This window comes from Miscanthus floridulus, chromosome 7 (assembly GCF_019320115.1).
Source record: "Miscanthus floridulus cultivar M001 chromosome 7, ASM1932011v1, whole genome shotgun sequence".
NCBI classification, from domain to species: Eukaryota; Viridiplantae; Streptophyta; class Magnoliopsida; order Poales; family Poaceae; genus Miscanthus; species Miscanthus floridulus.
The window spans coordinates 108,024,343-108,038,612 of NC_089586.1; the positions used below are offsets into that span (position 1 = coordinate 108,024,343).

At 46.8% G+C, this 14,270-nt stretch overlaps 2 protein-coding genes across 3 annotated transcripts; one reads left to right on the forward strand and one right to left on the reverse strand.

Annotated features, from left to right (window-relative positions):
• Positions 1-10,137: 10,137 nt before the first annotated feature.
• On the forward strand, positions 10,138-12,130 carry LOC136466026 (uncharacterized). Its single transcript, XM_066464538.1, has 5 exons — positions 10,138-10,203; positions 10,389-10,559; positions 11,244-11,354; positions 11,572-11,938; positions 12,012-12,130. The coding sequence occupies exons 1-5, from the start codon at positions 10,138-10,140 to the stop codon at positions 12,128-12,130; spliced, it is 834 nt and encodes a 277-aa protein (XP_066320635.1).
• Positions 12,131-13,254: 1,124 nt separating this feature from the next.
• LOC136464195 (uncharacterized) lies at positions 13,255-14,115 on the reverse strand. Of its 2 annotated transcripts, none has more exons than XM_066463154.1 (2): positions 13,942-14,115; positions 13,255-13,831 (listed from the first exon to the last, which is right to left on the reverse strand). In XM_066463154.1, the coding sequence occupies exons 1-2, from the start codon at positions 14,113-14,115 to the stop codon at positions 13,436-13,438; spliced, it is 570 nt and encodes a 189-aa protein (XP_066319251.1). In that variant the 3' UTR covers positions 13,255-13,435. The 2 variants fall into 2 exon arrangements, with proteins under 2 accessions (XP_066319251.1, XP_066319253.1); XM_066463156.1 differs by having other exon boundaries at positions 13,255-13,834; positions 13,942-14,110.
• Positions 14,116-14,270: the final 155 nt, after the last annotated feature.

Below are 14,270 nucleotides of genomic sequence, written 5' to 3' on the forward strand. Positions count from 1 at the left end.
TTATTGGTTTTCCTGTTTTGGATGGCAGAGACGTTTTTCCTGGGTTGGATGCCTGTTTTGCCAGAAGAGAATTTTGCCTTGATGCCTGTCTTTGGGCAGGTCTTTGTCAAGGGTCGGAGGCCTTTTGGGCCAAAGGAAAATTTTGCCCTGATGCCTGACTTTGGTCAGGTCTTTGTCTAGGGTCTGGGGCCTTGTTAGCCAAAGGAAAATTTTGCCCTAATGCCTGACTTTGGTTAGGTCTTTGTCGAGAGCGAAGGCCTGTTTGGCTGTAGAGGTCGTTTCAAATTGCCCTTGCCTATGGCTGGCGCTTTGAAAGGACCTGTTTGTTTTTGTTTACCGAATATTGAGGCGCCATAGCTGGCCGCTTTCGGTTTTGTGTTATTTGAGGCGTTGTTTTGGGGAATTACCTCTTTATACTTATAGAGGATTTTTACATTGAGCCTGCCTCGTTAAAAACCTCACCTCCGTTTGGAGTTCCCCTGTGAGGAAAAGAGTGCAGGCTCTTTTACATTTTGTTTCGAATGAAGTAAGAAAAAACTTAGGTAATTGCATATAGGGGCCTCCGTTTATATTTTTGCGGAGGTTGCCCTTTGGTACATTGCCTAGATGTAGTATCTCCGGAGGCTGTCGATATTCCATGTGTGGGTTGTTGTGACACCTTCGTTGTTGGTCAGGTGGAAAGAACCAGGTCGGCCTGCTGCCGTTGCTGTGTATGGGCCTTCCCATTTCGGTTGCAACTTGCCGACAAGTTGTGCGTTTGGTTTTCTCCTGAGTACGAGGTCTCCGTGTTTTATATCTTTCCTTACCACCTGAGAGTCTCTCCACTTCTTGGTCTGTGACTGATATTTTGCAATGTTGTCGACTACTTCCAGTCTGGTGGCTTCTATTGTTTCTTTTGCGTACTCTTCATCTTGCATCATCAGCTGGCTTGTTGTGCGGAGGCTTTCGTGCTTTATCTCTTCTGGCATCATGGCTTCTTCTCCATAGAGCAGTTTGAATGGTGTGAATCCTGTTGTTCTTGAGATGGATGTGTTGTGTGACCAAATAACTCTAGGTAGTTCATCTATCCATCTTCCTTTGCGTAGGCCCAGTAGTGTCTTTGATATTGCTGAAAAGACTATTTTGTTTGCTCTTTCAACTGCTCCATTGGACTCTGGGTGGTATACAGAGGCGAAGGCTAATTTTGTCCCTATGCTTTTGCAGAATTCTCTGAAGTTCTCTGAATCAAATTGTTTTCCATTGTCTACTGTCAAGATCCTTGGTACACCGAATCTACAAACGATGTTCTGCCAGAAGAATTTTCTGATAGTTTCTGAGGTTATCTTCGCCAGTGGCTTTGCCTCTATCCATCTTGTGAAATATTCTACTGCTACTACTGCGAATCTGTTTCCTCCTTGGGATGGGGGTAAAGGGCCGACTAGGTCCATCCCCCATCTTTGTAGTGGCCATATCGGAGGTATAAGCTGGGTCTCCGACGATGGCTTCGACTGTCCTGGAGAGAATGTTTGGCATGCTTTGCATGTTCTGACTGTCTGCTCTGCGTCTTGTATGTGTGTTGGCCAGTAGAAGCCTTGCCTTATTGCCTTTGCTGATAAAGCTCTAGAGCCAATGTGCGACCCGCAAATTCCTGAGTGTATTTCTTGAAGCAATTCTATGCCTTCGCTCTGCGATATGCATTTGAGAGGCTGGACTACTCCCTTCTTGTATAGGACGTCGTTTATGATTGTGTAGTTTCTTGCCCTGGCCTGCATTCTTGCTGCTTTTGCTTCATCTTCTTCGGTGGATTTGCCTTCTAGGAATTCTGTTATGACCTTTCTCCAATCTTCATTGTGGAGTTGAAGTATTGATTTTAGTGCTTTTGATGTCTCCGCAGTTGCCGGAGTCTTTAATGTCTAGTAAAAGGTGTTGGGAGGCAGTGGTAGGTTGTTTGCTGCCGCCTTTGCCAGTTCATCTGCCTCTGCATTTTCTGATCTTGGGATGTGCTTCAGGGTGAAACCCTCGAATCTCCGCTCCAAATTTCTGACTACGGATAGGTATTTGATGAGTTCTGGCTCTCTTGCTGTGTATTCTTTCTCTACTTGGCCAGTGACCACTTTAGAATCGGTTTTGACTGTCAATGTTTTTGCCCCTAAGGCCTTTGCTTTGCTCGGCGCTAAGATTAGGGCTTCATATTCTGTTGTATTGTTTGTTGATTTGAACTCTAGCCTTGCTACGTATTTCAGTTTGACGCCGGAGGGTGCTGTTAGGACAGCGGAGGCTCCTGCGCCGGCTTGGCCCCAGGCTCCATCCGTGTATGCTATCTAGCCTTGAGTTGGTGGTTGTGTCTTGGGCTCTGTCGGAGGTGTCCAATCTGCTACAAAATCAGCTAGTGCTTGTGATTTGATTGCTGTTCTAGGGACATATGAGATTCCAAACTATGATAGCTCTGTAGCCCATTTGCCTATTCTGCCGGAGGCTTCTTTGTTCTTGAGCAAGTCTTGTAGTGGTAGCGATGTTGGAACTGAGACTTCGTGGGCTTGAAAGTAATGCTTTAGTTTTCTTGATGCCATCAACACCGCGTAGGCAACTTTCTCTACCTCTGTATAGTTTAGTTTGGCTCCGGACAATGCTTCTGAGATGAAATAAACTGGTTTTTGAGTTTTGCCTACTTCTTTTTCTAGCTCATGGATTAAGACTACGCTGACTGCATGGTCGGAGGCCGCCACATACAACAATAGGTGGCTGTCCGATTCCAGGACAGAGACCATCAATGAGTTTGCTAGATACTCTTTCAAGATGTGAAATGCCTCGGACAGCTTGGGCCCCCATTCGAAGTTGTCTCTGCCCCTCAGGGCATGGAAGAAGGGTAGGCTGCGTTTTGCTGATTTTGAGATGAATCTGTTGAGCGTGGCTATTCTTCTCGTTAGCTTTTGTACTTCCTTCTTGTTTTTGGGCTCTCCCATTGCCATTATTGCTCTGGTTTTGTCTGGGTTCGCTTTGATGCCTTCGCTGCTTATGATATAACCGAGCATCTTCCCTTTTGTGACTCCGAATATACATTTCTCTGGGTTGAGGCGGAGGCCAGCTGTCCTTAGGTTGGCGAAGGTCTCCTATAAGTCGGAGACGTGGTCATCCTTGTTCTTGCTCATGACCACAATGTCGTCGACATAGGCTATGATGTTTCTATCTAGTTGTGATCCCAAAACCTCCTTTGTCATTTTGGCAAAGGTTGTTTTGGCATTCTTGAGTCCCTTCGGCATTCTGGTGTAGCAGTATGTCCCGAATGGGGTGGTGAAACTTGTTTTGTCTTCGTCTTCTTTTTTCATCCAGATTTGGTGATACCCAGAGAAACAGTCAAGGAGAGAGAACCTCTGGCATCTAGCTGCTTTGTCGATGGAGGCGTCTATTCTTGGCAATGGGAAAGGGTCTTTCTTGCAAGCTTTATTCAGATCTGTGAAATCTATGCACATTCTCATTTTGCCATTTTTCTTTGGTACCAAGACTACGTTTGCGAGCCATTCTAAATACTTGACTTCTCTGATTACTTTTGCATCTAGCAGTCTTTGCACCTCCGCCTTTGCTGCCAGGATTCTGTCCTCTGACATTTTCCTCTGTTTCTGCTTTCTTGGTCTCATGTTTTCGTTGATGTCCAGTTCGTGTTGTATGATGTCCCTGCTGACTCCCTGGAGGTCGGAGGCTAACCAGGTGAAGATGTCCTTGTTTTTTACTAGGGTTGCCATGAGCTCTTCTTCTTTTGCCTTGCACAATTTTGAGCTGATTGTCACTTTTCTGTCTGGTAACTCTTTTTCTAGAGGGATTAGCTTTGTCTCTTCCTGTCCTGCCATATCTGTTTCTCCTTTGAGCATGTCCGGAGGCTGTAGTTCTTTGTTCGCCGACTCGACTGCATTGATGTTTCTTTGGGCTCTATAGATAGCTTTTTCTATATTTCTTGCTTCTTTCTGGCTACCTTGGACTGTGATAATACCGTGGAGTGCTGGTATTTTCATGCACGGGTAGGCCATATGCAGGGCTACGTTGAATTTGGTTGTGAATCCTCTTCCCAAGATGGCATTGTATGGATAGTACAGATCGACGACGTCGAACGTTATGTACTCAGTTCTAGCATTCGCTTGTGTTCCAAACGATACTGGGAGTGAGATTTTTCCTAATGCATGTATCTGCTTGCCTCCGAATCCTATTAAGGGGGATTCGGAGGGCTGTAGTTGATTTCTGCTGAGCTTCATTTGGTCGAAGGTGTTTGCGAAGATTATATCTGCTGAACTGCCAGTGTCGATCAGTATTCTGCTTATCTCCCATGCTGCTATGTTTGTCCTGATCACCATTGCGTCTGTGTGAGGGTAACTCTCTAGCTGGAGGTCTTCTTCTGTGAAGGTGATTGGGACTCTGGACCAGTCTATGTGTTTGGCCAGGCCTTGGACTGCTACATTGTTTACCAGGCAGAGGTGATCTTTTTTCTGCTTTTTCGTTCGAAACTCCATTGATGATCCTCCGGCGATTAGCAATATCATGCCAATTGTTGGCAGTGCTCCATGAGGGTTGACTTGGTTTTCTGGGTTTGGTTCATTTTTTGGTGTTTGGGGTTGGTTGTGCGGTGGTGGCGGAGGCAATTGTTGCATGTGTTGTTGTGGCTGCGAAGGCTCGAACCTTATTCGGTTTTGCTCCGGTGTGCTTGTTTCAAGGTAGGTTATATGTGGAGATTTTGGGTTTATGTATGTCAAGCTTGCGTCCGACCTGTAGTTGCCCGCCGGAGGCTGCTGCGGGGTGATGACCGCCATGCTGGTAGGAAGTTTGGGTAATAGGCGGAGGCTAGTGTGGAGGGATGTATTTGGGTTGCGTTTAGCACTGGGTACATTGGGCAGTACTGCTGGTGGCTGGTTGTGTATGTGGTGTTGACCTCTCTTGCGCTCTACTGTGCCAGAGGTTGGGCAGTTTGCTTGTTCTTTATCCTTTCTTGTGTTTCTTTTGTCTCCGGACAATCTTTTGTGCTGTGCCCTGCGTTTTCGTCGTGAAAAACGCAATATGGCCTGCGTTGTTTCTGGCTTTGGTTTCTGTTCTAGTTTTTGCCTTGGTAGCCTTGCCAATCTTGGTTCCTTGTCTGGGTCTCCAGTCGTGTTGGCGCTGTCTGTTGCTGTTGCTCGGTGTGTGGTTGACCCTCGATACTGAGCACTTGCCCCTGGCCTGGCTTCTGATTTGATACATTCTGGTTCGTATAGGTTTTCTGGGGATTTTTGCTGCTGTTTTGTTGTCTGTTTTGACCTTGCTCCTCCAGCCTCTTGCGCAGGTCATTGTCTGATCTGCAGTACTTCTCAAATTGGTCATACAACTGCTATATGGAGGTTGGTTTCTCTCTTGCTAAGTGTGCTGCGAACGGCCCAATTTGGAGGCCTTTGATTGCTGCTTCGATGGCTATCTCGTCTGGGACATCTGGTGCCTTCGCCTTTAGTTGCACGAATTTTCGGAAGTAGTCATAGAGTGTCTCTCCCTGTACTTGCTTGCACTGAAACAGATCTGTGGAAGTCAGCGACTGTGCTGTTAGGCCTTTGAAGTTTGCTAATATCTTGTCCTGGAGGTTCTCCCAAGAGTAGACTGTACTTGGTTTGAGCATAGAATACCAAGCCAGTGCATCGCCTTCGGCTGCAATGACAAATGACTTTGCCAAGACGGCGTCGTCTCCGCCCGCGGAGGCTACTGCTGCTTCGTAACTCATGATGAACTGATGGGGGTCAATCTTTCCGTTAAACTTGGGTAGTGTGATTGGCTTGTACCCTGTTGACCATGGCGATTGTTGTATGCCTTCAGATAGTGGTGACTTTGGATCGATAGGCCTCCGCATCACCTGAGATGGTATTGTCGGCTGGCTGATCACTGGTGTAGAACCTTGGAGCATGGTTGCAGTTGGTGTTGCTACGGAGGCTGGGATTGCGGAGGTTGTTGCTGGTACTGCATGCTGCATACTTAGCATCTCAGCGTGTAGGACTGCCAACTGCTGCCTTATTTCTGCTGCTTGTGCTGATGCTTGAATAGCTTGTTGATTAGCTGCGAATGCTGCTGCCATTCTGTCCCTCTCTTGTTGCGCTCTTTGCAACTATGCTTGCAGCTGTTGCAGTTCTAGCTCAGGTGCCGTGGCTGAATTTGGTTGGGCCTCCGGATCCTGAATCTCTCGGTCTTGGGGTTCCGGTGGTTGACCCTGGGCATCTGTTCTGGTGTCATCCTCCGCTGGTGAGGTTGCGTAGGCGCTACGAGTGTTGCGCCTAGGCCTTCCTCGCTGACCCGTGGTCGCTGCTGCTCTGGTGGTGGTCTTTCTTTTTCCTGCCATCGTTGGTTTGCCTTGGCCTAACCACGGTGGGTGCCAATGTTGAAACTTGCTGTTTCGAACTACGTGGAAGTGGCCAAGGCCTCCGCCGGGCGGACGGTCGGCCTTGGGCGGAGGCTCGGGAAGGAAATGGCAGAGAGAGAGAGAGTGTTGAGTGAGTGAATGGCACGGAAAGCTAGGGTTTCATTAATTCATCCACCAACCCTCATCTCGGTTACAAGTGTCCCATATTTATAGGGCTCAACTACTACCTAACAGAATTTATTACAATGCCCCTCAACTGCTACAGTACATTATTGGAATATTCCGTCGCTAGCCTTTTAATCGCGGGGCAGTCCCGCCACACTGTTTCCAAGCAATGGGCCTCCTCAAGCGGTCGGCCCACTGTAGCTAGTCTTCGGCCCAAGGGCTCGGCTCCCCGGTGCTAGCCTTCATCCCCACGGCGCGTCGCTCCCTCGGCGGGCCTCCACCGGGCGGTCGGAGACGCTCTCCGCGCGCCGCTGGCCTTCGCGTTCGGGGGTGCGCGGTTGCCTCGGAGAGTCCCCGCCGATCCAGGCGGAGACATCGCCAGCTGGTCTCCGCCCGGCCCCCGGCCTCGGGGCCTTCGCCCTTAGTGGCGCGCCGTTGCCTTGGAGGGTCCCCGCCGGTCCAGGCGGAGACATCGCCAGCTGGTCTCCGCCCGGCCCCCGGCCTCGGGGCCTTCGCCCTTAGTGGCGCGCCGTTGCCTTGGAGGGTCCCCGTCGGTCCAGGCGGAGACATCATCTGCTGGTCTCCGCCCGCCCCCCGGCCTCGGGGTCTTCGCCCTTAGTGGCGCGCCGTTGCCTTGGAGGGTCCCCGCCGGTCCAGGCGGAGACATCATCTGTTAGGTCTCCGCCCGGCCGAGCAGGGGCCATGCTGGCGCGCTTGCGTCCATCGCGGGTGCCCGCGCTTGACTACCTGCGCACACTTGGGCAAAATAGTTCGTTTGGTTAGTCTAGAAATAAGGCCGCCTCCGCCCGTAATACCGGAGACGCCCGCCTGAGCGGTCGGCGGAGTGCGTGCCCAGTCCTCGGCGGAGTTCGTGATGACCCCTCGAGCATGGTCGAGAAATCTCCTAGTCAACGTTCGGTCTCCGCCCGCTCGAAGACGCCTTGGCGACACCCCGCGGTCAAGGGGCTTCGCCGCCCGCCAGGAGCCATGCTACAACATCACCGATGCCGGGCAAGAAGCAACGCCAGCGCCTGGAAGCTAGCATCAACCCAGGCGCTGCCTTCAAGGGCGATCTGCTCTAGCATCAAGGACGCCTGAATCTGAACGCCATCGAAGACCCGTCTGTTGCGCTCCTTCCAGATGCACCACACCAGGTGACAAGCAAGACAAGCGAGTCGAAAGCTTTGGACATGGCGCCCGGCAACCTTGCCCGCGCCTGGAACCACCGTGTGCGTAGTTCGTCAATCAGTGCCGGGGCAAGCTCGTCCAGTTGAAGTCGGTGAAGAACGCGCCACCATGTCTCACGATCACGAGTGTAGACGCACGCGACAAACAGATTGCCGATTGATTGCATAGTGCGCAGGCATCGCTGTCCTGGAGGCCATGCCGTTTGCGACGGTCCGCCGTCCATAGCCTACCGTGGAGAGCCAACCAGAAGAAGAATTTCACCTTTGGTGGAGCGCTCGATTTCCATAGCTCTTTGGCACCCATCATCGTGGTCCTGCCGATGAAGAAGGAGCAATAGGCTGACAACGAGAATCCACTTCATGAGCAGTTCCAAACAGGACAGCAAAATTGGCATCGGCAGGCGAGAGCGAGATGATCGTAGCGTGCCGGGCCTGTCGATGTAGAAGGAGAGCACCTGCTGGGCTTTTGAGAAGGTCGATCATAGTTGCGGATCCGAGTCCCTACCACATGCCGCAGCATTGGCGCAATTTCTGTTTTCGGCCCAATTTCCATTGGCGCTTTTAGGCTAGGCCCTGCTGTTCAGTGATGGGTCCGCGACACAGGTCCGGCAGAAGGTCTCAAGAAAAAAAGGTCCCGGCTACTGACCGTGCACACATAGTTCAGAACTGATACTCGATTGGAGATGGAACTGCACTTTCTGAACGTAGTTAAATCACGAGGAAGATGGAAACACACCAGTTACAAGATGTTACCTGTCCTCAAACCACACCATGCTCTATTGGTTCATTTGAACTCATCTAAAGATTGGATGCCTTTCATTTTTCTTTAAAATAGTCCTGAAGACTGAAACAATTGATAGATTTGTAGATGGTAACTGCGAAGTAAGCAGCGTCAAAGTGTAGACCGTAGACACTGCAGTAAAGGATTTCCTCCACACACAAATAAGAGGGGGGGGGGGGGGGGGGGGGGGGGGGGGGGGTGAGGATCAACATCTGCACCAGAAACACTTGGAAGGGTCTCCAAAGAAGAAAATCCCAGAAATGCCTTCAAGATATGCAATAAACACTCAAATGGGCCAACTTGCGCTCAAACCAGGGGGCCAATAGATCCAAAATTTCTTTCTTAGTAACACTTGGACTTTAGCAACTAGCTTACTTCATGGTCCCCTTCAATAATGGTATCAGGAGGTCCCAAACCTCATATAAGATCATTGATTATAAAAAAGGTAGGCACAAGATCATATGCTATGATAATGGAAACCTTTATCAATCCCCGTGACAAACAGGGGCATGATCATATATAGGCTCCACCGTTCCGCACTGACTTACCAGCTAAGAAACGACAAATGAACTTTTCAGACACAAAGACGCATTGTGCCATAGCACAAGAATTTATGTAAGAAAATCATAATGATGACACTTAAATATGAACGACAATTTTCAAAACTAGTCATGCATTTCAGTCAAGGGAGAACAGTAGGCTATTGGGTTTGTTTTGTATGTGTAAAACTAGTAGCATCCTTGCCCAATCACTAACCTTGAGCATGCCAAGGTTGCGTATAATTTCTGAGTCAGTGCGGTGTCACATTACAAGCCACGTGAAGATATCACTAGTTTAGGAACCCCACCACAGTACCCTTTTCACAAGCATGACTTATTGGGTACGATACATCTTCTATATATAACATAAAAGCACATACAGAGTAGGTGAAACTCTATTCTACACCAAGAACAGACTGAGTAGCATACCAAGTCAACAGAAGGTTGCTAACTCCGATGAAGGTATACTGCTGGCGAATCCAGTGACAGTCCATCAGAAAAAGAGGAGACCATCTAAAAGTTTCAACCTCATCTCGTGATTCTTTCAAAAAATAACTTCTACATATAGAACATATATAAGGGCATCAAGTAGTCAGCAGCTAAGAGGTTCATCACGTCCAGGCCTACCCTTTTGAGTAAGCATACCCTACCCTTTTGAGTAACCATCCACGTTGATTAGTTGCCATGTCAAATCTTCTTTGAAGACATTTCAGTTTCTTATGTTGCTTCTTTCAACGTTGATCTATTTCAGTCAATCATAGAACATCATTTTTCATTTATATTGGAGAAGCAAATACATGAGGTCTTGTGGGGCTGCTTGTTTTCTGAAAGAACGTCCAAACTGAAATGTAGCATATATGCATGAGTTCCCTTGATTATTTTATGTTCAACTATACGATACAGAATTAAATGAGGCTCTTCACTCCATCGCTTGCTATTTTCAGCATTCCTTAGGAATAACCCAACAGCATTTTCTTCTAATATGAAATGCACAGTATGCATAAATATTGCATGTAGACGTTATGAAGCTGGCTTTATGATTCTAAAAATATACATGCTCTTATTAAGAGTTGATTTTCAGCTACTTCCAGCTATCTATGTTCACAGGAAAGTACACATCATCAACAAATGGGGCAAATAGTAAAATTTGGAAGAACTCTATCCCAGATTGGTGTCTCAAGGTTTGATCCTAAGGTGAGCAATATGTGTTTTGTTCTCGCCAGTTAGAATGTCCACTTTTGCCACATATATGACAAATTGTAAGGACCTCCAGGTCAAATTGGTGCTTTCAATTGTTATGTGCCAAGATGAAAAGAATTAACCACTTAGGAATCATATAAGCATCTAAAGTAATTTGATGTAATCATGATTCATGGCAGGAAGGATGGCAACAGAAGTTGAATGACCAAAGAAGCCTAGAGATATACAGCAAAATTCCAAAAAGATCAGAATATTCTGAACCAGAGGAAACTGAGAACCATCTACAAACTGCAAAGCTTTGTCCTGAAAGCTTATCTTCCTCTGAAATATTTTATCTGCTGTCTGTAAACGTAAGTATATTAAGCCAGTATAAACCAAGTAATCTGATGCGCTATTTTAACTTGAAGTAAAGCATTCATCATGATCTACCCAAAAGCACACATGATAGGGACTGCATGTTCTATGGAAGACTGAAATATGGTAGAGTGCAATTTTATGTTAATCCACCCACATGATATGATACCTGGTCCAACTCCATGGTACCAGTGTCCTTCAATTACATATTTTGTTCAACTCACTACTGCATACTACAAACCTTAGATATTATCATATATATGATTGAATTGCATATATTAAAATAATTTCCGTAACCAAGCATAAACTATAATAAATAGGTAACTATTGGTGAAACAAAATGAACTTTTCTTTTAAAAAACAAAACAAATAACCTATCAAGTGAACTGCCAAACAAAACCAAAGGCTTTCAATTTATCGCATAACTGTCAAACATTAAAAAATTATCCTATGGATTATGGCCCAAAGTGTATCCTAACATTGATTGCTTTACTGGGAAAAGAAAAACTAGAATGCAGAGTAAGATGTCCCATCAGATTATACTAGGACAAGACAATTGAGATGGCAAAATGGAACAGACCTACTCGTTGGATATAATATTTTCCAGTACCCATTATATTTCATGGAATATTGTAAAGTGATCTCAAAATACATCTATGAGACTATGCTGTGCTTCTTAGAGTATAGGTGCATTCTCTGGCAATGGTACACTGGATATGTGCAAGGATGACAATGGAAACAACATGCTCAATCTCAATGAAGAGATCAAAAAAAAGGTGGAAGATATTAGGGTAAAAACAAATATCAATGTTATATGCATATAGCAGATGTTTATGTACCAGATCTGATGGATGCTCTTCCAACAGGCTCTACTATCCAGTGGAAATGTTCAGCGCACAAGATGTCAGAAATACAAAACTAGCCACGCCAACCGTGTAAGCAAAGACAAAACTTCCCAGACTAAGGCAGTCTTTCTATTTTAGATTTGACACATGTAATGCTCCCCAGATGATTATGGGCCCAGTGGCAGAATGGTTGAAAGGCAAGCTAATGAATATAGTGCAGAAGGGATATGTAAAGAAGAGGGAGGATAAAAGACTTCAAACAGCCCAGATAAATGCAGCCCTCTCGGTTGCAAGGTTGTCTACAGTAGTTGCAGGAACTATTGGAAATTGCTCCTTCGGGTCAAATAATTTGAGTGGCATGAAGATGCATGCTGCAATCACATCAGCGGCAGCGCTGGTGGCAGCCTCATGTGCTGAGGTGGCAAAATCTGCCGGAGCTACCAGGGAACAGGTTTCATCAGTCATTAATATGGGATTGGAGACTAGAGCACTGGGAGATTTGCTCACACTAACTACTAGTGCGGCAGCCTGTAAGATCAAGAACCAGACCAGCTCATTTTCTCTGGATAACATAACATGAAACCATGGTTCTTGCTTCTGTAGGTCTAAGAGGGGTTGAGGGTCTTAAGATGCGGACAAACAACTGTTCCTTGGAAGGCCGCATGAACAACCAGAAAGATGCCACACTCCTTGTTCATACACCCAAGGGTATAGCCAATTAACTCACCATTTACTGATTGCTTATCCCATTATATTACTTCATTTTCAATAATAGAATGTTTGGGGAAAAAAATTAAGTGGATTCATTTGTGCACCCATGCAGGAAGGTTCCATAACAGGATTGTTTCCGTGCACTGCAAGTATGACAATATAATACTAACATTAGGCAAGAAGTGTCATTTCAAAAGCTCTGAAAAGTGTGAGTACTAAATAACATTTATCATTGTTTTGTACATAAACAAACAGAATTCATACTAAGATCAGGTTGAAACAATGATGAGCTCTTAACAGATAAATTTTCATTACTTACCCATGAAAAAGCATTCCAACATAGCACAATGACAGACTTAAAAGATCTAGACGATACAGTCATACAGTGAAACTATAAGATAGAAAATAGTAAAATACAGTCATACAGTCACTTAAAGAAAGAACATACTTAGAACTACCCCCACTTTGCTAAGCAGGAGGATATTAAAGATAAGTGAGCTGCCAGAACTATGACACATTGTTGTTTCTTTCCAACAAATTGTCATACCATTTACCCACTTTCTTCCAGATGTAATTTTCACGAACAAGGGGAGGGAGAAGAGTTCAGCTATCCTACAGATAAACAAAGCTATTGTGCAATGAATCTCTCTACATCTGGTGGAACCATTCAGTTGTTATTTGAAGAGCATGAACAATACAACTCCTGGAGGGCATTCATCAGCTACCACATAAACAAGGGACGGAAGCTACTGAGTGCCTAGTTCCAACTTCCTAGCAACACCAACACCATGTATTTCTTATTTTATTATACTCTCTAAGTTTGAAATCCTATCAGTAACAAATATAGCAAAATAAAACTTACAGTTATCTCACTAATGTAGTCAAGGATGATGATTTTCACTTTTGAGTAGTCGATTACTTTAGATTTTGAGAAAATGGTATTTGCCACTGGATGAATTTGTCTCTAGTTTTTTTTTCTTAACATTTTGCTAGTTATTTAATATATCAAATCTGAGGCTCAGTGAACCTCATTGAACTAACATATTTTAAATTTTTTTATTAGCATTGGCATCACAACTGGCAATTTCTACAGTTGATTTGACAGTTTTTTTCTTATTACTTTAGACTAGCGTGGTGTCAAACTTTTGCAATTTCATCAAACTTCAGAACTGAAAACAGCAACTGTCAGCAACATTGGTCTAAGACATTTAGTGTTAATACTTTTGTATTTGTTTTGATCTCAATAAGGGAACAATTTCCAGGCTACAGGAGTCGACACTAAAACACAACAGCCCTACTCCTACCATGAAACTTGCCTAGACGAAGATGATGCCGTGCTCCTTAATGGTGTCAATCACGATCCCGAGCTTGCCCTCGATCCTCTCGTTCTTCTTAGGCTCATAGGCCAGAGCAAAGACGTCGGCGTCCATGGACCTCTCGGCGATGAGCCTCCCGATGGTCCTGCAGGCGTTGTCGTCGACAAGGGACGGGAGGGTGAGCCGGAGGTCCTTGGCGTTGGTGGTGGCGACGGCGATGACCTTGCTGGTGCCCCTGTGCATGACCTTTGCGTGCACGAAGCGCTTGGAGAAAAAAACATTGAGCAGGAAGGGGCGCATGTACATGTCCGTGCGCTGCTTCCACGACTTGCGGTTGGGCCGCTGCTCCGCCTCCCCGCGCGACCGCCGCGTCCACGCCGCGCACACCACCGGGCTCTGCTGCGGCGGGTTGGCGACGGGTTAGATCACCGCTAGGACATCATCGCGGTAGCGAATCGAATCGTAGCGCGCCGGTGCGTGAGAGAGAGGGTTCAGAGGGTTCAGACCTGGCGGTTGCCGGAGGCAGGAGGCGGAACCGGTGGGTGGAGCGCGAGACCAGGGGCCGGCGGGATGCGGGAGACGGCGATGGAGGCGGACCATGAGAGCGACGATGCGCTGACAGAGGGCGCAGGGGAATGGCGATGGGCCAGCATGGCCGTCGTGGGGTGGAGTGAGGCCATGCAGCGGGATGGGTGGGGGGGGGGGGGGGGGGGCGCGGTAAACAGGAGAGGACTGTGGTTTTAGGCCGTCTTACCCTGTTTTGTCGGAGGCTGCGTAGTTTTCTCGGACCGGGAGCGCGTTTTCCAAGCGTGGAAATAGTGTAAATATATGACGT

Excerpts from the sequence above, each read along its gene's own strand:
- LOC136466026 (XM_066464538.1), top strand. The coding sequence starts at position 10,138 with ATGGGGCAAATAGTAAAATTTGGAAGAACTCTATCCCAGATTGGTGTC. Across the intron at positions 10,204-10,388 it reads TCTCAAGGTTTGATCCTAAG|GAAGGATGGCAACAGAAGTT; the intron begins GTGAGCAATATG and ends GATTCATGGCAG. Across the intron at positions 10,560-11,243 it reads TTTATCTGCTGTCTGTAAAC|AGTATAGGTGCATTCTCTGG; the intron begins GTAAGTATATTA and ends TGTGCTTCTTAG.
- LOC136464195 (XM_066463154.1), bottom strand. The coding sequence starts at position 14,115 with ATGGCCTCACTCCACCCCACGACGGCCATGCTGGCCCATCGCCATTCC. Across the intron at positions 13,832-13,941 it reads CTGCCTCCGGCAACCGCCAG|AGCCCGGTGGTGTGCGCGGC; the intron begins GTCTGAACCCTC and ends CCGCCGCAGCAG.